General features: G+C 46.3%; 1 protein-coding gene across 1 annotated transcript; it reads left to right on the forward strand.

The window, feature by feature from the left end:
• Positions 1-6,350: 6,350 nt before the first annotated feature.
• On the forward strand, positions 6,351-6,747 carry T265_06974 (hypothetical protein; the record flags this gene model as incomplete). The annotated part of the gene is given in 2 exon segments (XM_009172380.1): positions 6,351-6,521; positions 6,541-6,747. The coding sequence occupies 2 exon segments, from the start codon at positions 6,351-6,353 to the stop codon at positions 6,745-6,747; spliced, it is 378 nt and encodes a 125-aa protein (XP_009170644.1).
• Positions 6,748-6,787: the final 40 nt, after the last annotated feature.

A 6,787-nucleotide genomic window follows, 5' to 3' on the forward strand; every position in this document is an offset into this window, starting at 1 on the left:
CGGGAAGCTGACGGTGATGTTGTTAGCACATCGTGTCTCCATACGACCAACCATGGGCAAGTCTTCGCGCATGCTGATGTACGGTTAACATCCGCGCCTTCCCCTTGATCAGGAATAGCTAAGAGGAAAAAGAAAGGAAGCTTGGGAGAGCTGAACCGCCGTTTAGGAAGGGACTAGACAGAAGACGGCCAAAAATGTACGACTGTACTCGATAGGCGTGAAGGTCGAATGGAGGAATAATCAGAATCCCGGAAGGCGTGGGCTTGGGTTACAGAAGCTTGTTGGTTGGTAGCGAGGCCCGTTCGTCGTCATCGGCCGTCGGAGAGACATCTATACAATTCGGGAAGGTCGAGGGTTGAAAAGATTATATGTGACCAAACTTAAGGCGCGACATGATACTTTCCAAGCGCTGCCAAACAGACCAGCTACTAAGGCCGGCTTAGTGGAAGAAATGGAAGTCGGCGGCATGCATGTGACTATTGAAGAAGAAAGATGTGTGCCGGCGTATACCAGTGATGAGATATCCGAGCAGTCTGTGGTGGTATTGAAGGTCTGCCCACGTTCAGTGGAATTTTGTTGCGAAAATTTTGGAATCGCTTTGTATCTTTCGTTTACAATTTTATAGCTGTGAATAAATATCCATGAAATTTCGAGAAGATACGTAAAAACGTCCCATTTTTGAAAAGCGTGTGTATTGGCCGAGAATATTCTTGCTATTCTAAGGCCTCAGTTTTGATGGTGTTCAACAACCTTGATCACGTTGTGTTGGGCAGATTTCAGGTAAGCTGACGTTGCATACCTGATGATATTATTGGTTACAGGCAGCAAGACTGCGTGCAAACGGGCTAGTTAAAGACCACTTTTTGACTTCGTCTGATGTGGTAACTAAAATGTCGGACAATTGCCAGGTCAGGATGCGTGGTGAAATAACTAGCGCTTTCCAACTGACTCAGCCTCGCCGTTTTAACCCCATACAAAAGACACAATATGATGTTAGTACCTAATTACAGAAAATTGTACGACTCTATCTTAGGATGCCTTTTCAAGCACATCATTCATGGAGTAAAGTAGACTTCGTCTGATGTGGTAACTAAAATGTCGGACAATTGGCCAGGTCAGATGCGTGGTGAAATAACTAGCGCTTTCCAACTGACTCAACCTCGCCGTTTTAACCCCATACAAAAGACACAATATGATGTTAGTACCTAATTACAGAAAATTGCACGACTCTATCTTAGGATGCCTTTTCAAGCACATCATTCATGGAGTAAAGTACCAGTATGGACTGCTTCAGAAAGTTCTGATGAAGAATCGATGAAATTTTCGTGGACTTGAACCGCCCATTTGTACGCCTGAACTCAGTGCGTGCCAGTGTACGTTCACTAATATCTGGCCAAGTGAGGGCATTATGCATGAGAAAATTAAACAAGCGTAGATTGGAGTAAAACAGTAAACTTATGAGAGCGGACAGATAAACGGCAACCAGAAGAGGGTTATCCTCAACGCCGAGACCCACTGAAGAACGCGCTTAACCACAGTGATATCATGAAGATATACTTGAGTTCACTGAAACGGTGTCAAACACGTCTTATGATAAAATAGCACCTCGGACAAAAACTCGAGATTTAGTAATGATGTGACCCAAGGATTGCCTTCCGGTTGCTGCAACTGTGGACTGTAAAATAAAAATTAAGGTGTGACATGCGCATGAAGGTCCACATGAGCCAGAAAGCCGGAGGCTTGCACATTTGATGCGCGGCATCAGTATAAACGTGAGACTACTAAGAATCGTGGATATCTATGGGGTAAAATTTTTGGATTTGGAAACGACAAAAGATGAAGTAGATAAGTGGATGAAGGTCGAACTTAAAAATTGTGGAATTTCTAAAACGGGGTCCAAGATATACGGTCAAAAACAAGTGACTGATGAGGCATCAAGCATCCAAGCGTGGATCAACTGAGAGCACAAAATTGAAAAGCTTGAGGACAGCGGTTCGAGATCAGTCGAGCTGTCTGCGGAGTGAAATTCTTGGCCGAAAGTCCTGAAGTAAGTGTACAAAACCCAACAGGGGTATGGTTCTTTCTGACATCCTCCAGAAACCCAATCCGGTTCTCCCAAAATAACTTAACACACAGAGCTAATCAAGTGCTGTGCATCAAACCCAAGAGTATTACCATAACAAAGCGTTTCGTGACAGGAAAACAAGGCCTCCAACTCTAAGTTAACTTGCGGACAATTTTGCGTCAACTTTACAAATTTTAAAAATTGGCCGGCTGAGATGTGCTTCTCGCCAATATTCAACACCCACTTATTTTGCTAGCCGTGGTAAGTACGTATGTGATTAAGGAAAGTAGTAAGTAGTAAGGAAAGAAGTGACAGTGAACAACAATGAGGCTTAGCTCTCAATGTGTGGTTCTATGTTTGGTGCACCACATGCGCCCGTATAACACCTGTCATTTTGTCTTGTCCTTCGCTACTCCAATCTTGTGCAGGAAGACGCCGTTTATGATATTTCTTGACAAGTGTTCAACCAATTTAGAGACCAAAAATTTTTTGAGGAGAAAAGTTTAATGCGGCTTATTACAAAAATTCTGCTTCCTACACATTTTGCCGTCTTGTTCTCCTGATTACTCCCACACATTCCTTCTTCATTGACTTTCCACCTTTTGGAGTACCTTTCTATTCATCGTGCGGTTATTGTGAATGAGACTCCACGTTCAAGACTGGCCCTCTTCCCCAGCCTTGAAAGTGTTTAGCTGGGTCTGTATCGGTAATTTGCATCTCTCTTTGCTGAACCCTGTCATGGACGCGGCTACCAAAATATATTTTTCTTATCCTTCATAATTTCGTCCCAATAGTGATTGATTGAAGTTAAGAGAACAGCCACAAAAGCTAGATTATCCACTGAATATTGCATAAGTAGGCAACAACTAGCCTTAACGACAGCTATTTCCGCACTTTCTCATATTCCTCCCGGCTCACGTTTATTTTAGCGGTTCGCAGTTGCAAAATTTATGAAGTTTGCATTCATATCATATTTGTCTGAACAATCTTGCACCGAAAATGGCCGAGGGCAAGAAGCAACATGACAGAATTTCGCTCCTATTGAAGCTCCCCAGCGATGTGTTCTGTTGATTTCTCCAGCGTTCCGGTTCTTACATGACGTGAGCGAGTATATTACCACCCTTCTAACATTGCAAGTTGGATGCAATTAAAGTATCACATCTGAACGGGCAGTGGTGCTCACGCAGATGTTCGCACACGATAACCAAGTTGAGATTCGCCGTCTTCCATGTAATCTTTAGATAGGGACCTCTTTTGTACATAAACCTCCGATAATCCAATCTGCGACTTCGTGATCAATGTGGCACGCCCCAATAGCACAAGAGTAACGTGACGCAGCACACAGGACAGCAAACAGGACGCTCTTTTACGAAACCACTGTGGGGACATGATCCTTATTACCGTTTTGAAAGGAAACGCGTTACAACACCAAAGCAATTAAATCCAACGTGCCAGAGGCCAAGTTAAAACGATCCCTTGGATATTTGTCATCAGAGGCCGACGATAGCTTTAGATCCCGACCTAAAGCCCCTTTCACGTGATGGTCGGGCTTGAGTACTGCAATGATCCCTTGGGCTACCCTGGATGGAAATTCTGCAACAATGCCAGGAAGGCCAGAGAGGAGCAGCCCGATCAAGAGCAGCGGAACCCTGCACTATGAGTAATCCTGGCGATAGCTTTGATCCCGACCTAAAGCCCCTTTCACGTGATGGTCGGGCTTGAGTACTGCAATGATCCCTTGGGCTACCCTGGATGGAAATTCTGCAACAATGCCAGGAAGGCCAGAGAGGAGCAGCCCGATCAAGAGCAGCGGAACCCTGCACTATGAGTAATCCTGGTACGAGATGGTCAGTGGGTAAAGTCGCACTGTCCTCCATTATCCAATACGGTCGAAATACTTTTAAAGCCAAAGAACCCGGTGCCGCCCAACAGCCACCTGCTGTGCGCAGTCGCACCAGGAATGGGACAGTAATGCCCTATTCCCTGCGTTCTCGGGTTAGGCCAACCCCCTGCAGCCGAGCAGGTCAAACTGTTGAGTCGTCGGCTCCGGGCAGGGTCCCCAAAGAAAAGCCTACATTCTCCCACTGCCTCGTGGGTCAGACTTTTGAGTCAGAGGCTAGGGTCAGGGTCCCCCAACAAAACCCCAAGTCCTCCCACTGCCTTGTGGGTCAGACTTTAGGGTCGAAGGCTCAAGGTGGGTTGCCTCAACCAACCCCCTTCCTCGGCCTGGGCAACCGGGAATTGTCATTTGCCCCCGCAGTTCAGCGTCCACCGATGTCCCTCCCCAACCCCTTCTCACCGCACAAGCAAACGTCGCTGGGTCATTAGACTGTCAGTCGTCTGATCGAAGGGCCTTAAGGTCTTCGCTGCCTAGAAAAAAGAAGCAAAATAACACCTTTCTAAATCCACGAGGTCCTTTCTACATAGGAGCTTTTAAAGTCCGTACTCTATGTCAAATTGGCAAACAGGCAGTGCTTCCTGAAAACTTGTAATCCCTTAAACTTGATGGATGCTGTGTTTCCGAAAAATGCACAACCCCAGCGTGGTTATGCATCTCAAAAAGCCAAGGATCAACTCATCTCTCTCACATTTATCCATACATGTGTCCGGTGACCCAAAACCGATGACTCGTGGGGCGAGAGGCACTCAGCCCCAGGGCTGAAAGCGTTCGGTGGATAGGATCGTAGTGAACGGTCTTTGCGCCGTCCGGTTATTCGGTTCAACCAAGCTCAATGTCTCTCGGCATGATTGCACGAGGGCTGCCAGGGCGCCCACGCCTGGACACGAGGACGATTAGGGTCCTCAACCAAAGCCTTTGGCTCAAAGGCCTAACCGCAAGGCAGCGGTGTTTGGCGGGGAAATGCAAATGCCTTACCATTTCTACGGAGGAAGTCGACACATGTTCCAACCCCCAACCTGGAGGGCCAGGAGACTGCGTTTGTGAGACCTCTAACAATTGACCAACCTGGTATGAGAGACTGTCGTGCGGACACCCCGAGTATAGCTCTGTGTATTTTTGAGGTACATAAACCGCCACACCACGGTAAGGTGGTGTGACTAGACGAACTAGACCAACCTTGTGGTTGTACAGCAGTAGAGCATCAGTTCCACCACTGATGTTGCTGACTTTGATGATGATGATGATGATGATGATGAACAGGATCTCGATGGATAGTCGTCTTTGCGCCGTCCGGTTATCCAGTTCAATCAAGCTCAATGCCTCGGCATAAAAGGTGGTGCCTGTTTGTCGTGTCGGCTTATGCCATAGCGGACTGCAGTTCTAAAACGGAGAAGGATACTTTCTGTCGAGAGTTATCCATGATAATTCGTCAGGCAAAGAGCACTGACATTATGATCCTTGCACGCGATTTGAATCCTCAAGTAGGTCGTACGCAAATCCTTCAAACGAAGAGCACTGTATGATCCTTGCACGCGATTTGAATCCTCAAGTAGGTCGTACGCAAATCCTTCAAACATCAACTAGTCTAAGGAAAGACCGACCGATCAGGTGGATATCGAAAGCTCGAGAGATAAAAAGGCGTTTGCTACGAGAAACATTCGTGCCGCAAACCAACCGATACGATCGACTGACCTTGGAAAAGCGACGGTAAGCGAAACAACAAGTGAAAAAGATGGCACATTAGTCCACTCCCAAAAGCGACGACTGGAGACGTTGAATGACGGGATACCGAGTTGTAGTGCCAACGAAATTACGAAAACATCTGATACAACAGTTTCACTCAGGACATCCAGGTACAACTCGTATGAAAGGCCTGGCGAGAATTTCGTTTATTGGCCTCAAATGGACGCAGAAATAGAGCAGTTTTGTCAGAAACGTGAACTTTGTCAAATAGCGGCAAAGGCACCTCCTAAATGTCCAGAACAACCATGGCCAAAAAGCAAGAAACCATGGGAAAGTATTCACTTGGATTATGCAGGTCCAGTCAACGGTCAGACTTATCTCATTTTGGTGGATTCGTTCACTGAATGGCCAGATGTGTTCCTTTTGCGCAGTACGACGGCACAGTCTACTGTCGATGAACTGGTTAGAGTGTTGCAATATTTTGGTAATCCGGAGCTAATTGTGACTGACAATAGAACTCAATTCACCTCAAAACACTTCAGACTGTCTTGCAAAGAAAATGGTATCGAGCAAAAGTTCTCACCGCCTTATCATCCTCAATCCAACGGGCGGGCTGATTGATTCGTGGATACCTTCAAACGGGTTCTACTTAAAGTGAGAGGAGGGAAGACGTCGGGCAACACGATCCAACCATTTTTGACAATGTACCGAAATTCCCCAAACCCAAACGTTCCCGGTGGAAAATCGCCCGCAGAATGCATGTTTGGACGGAAAATTAGGACTACTTACGATAGTCTTAGGCCCAAGAGGAAGGACGCCCGAAATGCAGCAAATGAGACATTGGTGACGCGGTTTACGCAAGAAACTTTCAAGGTACCGAAAAGTGGTCCAGTGGTGCTGTCCTGGGCAAGAAAAGAAATGTGATCTACAAAGTCGACGTTGGAAAAGAAATTTGGAGAAGACATCAACCAACTACGACCAAACCACATTCAAACTCAATACCGGCAAGAAGCAGAAAAATTTCAGTGGGACATCTTGTTGGACACGTTCGGTTTGGACGATGAAAATGTTTGACCTCTCGAATTATCCCAGTACATGACAGCACCGCATAGTTTACAGCTAAGACCCAGTCGAAAATG

The sequence above is a fragment of the Opisthorchis viverrini genome, assembly GCF_000715545.1.
Source record: "Opisthorchis viverrini unplaced genomic scaffold opera_v5_154, whole genome shotgun sequence".
Lineage (NCBI taxonomy): Eukaryota > Metazoa > Platyhelminthes > Trematoda > Opisthorchiida > Opisthorchiidae > Opisthorchis > Opisthorchis viverrini.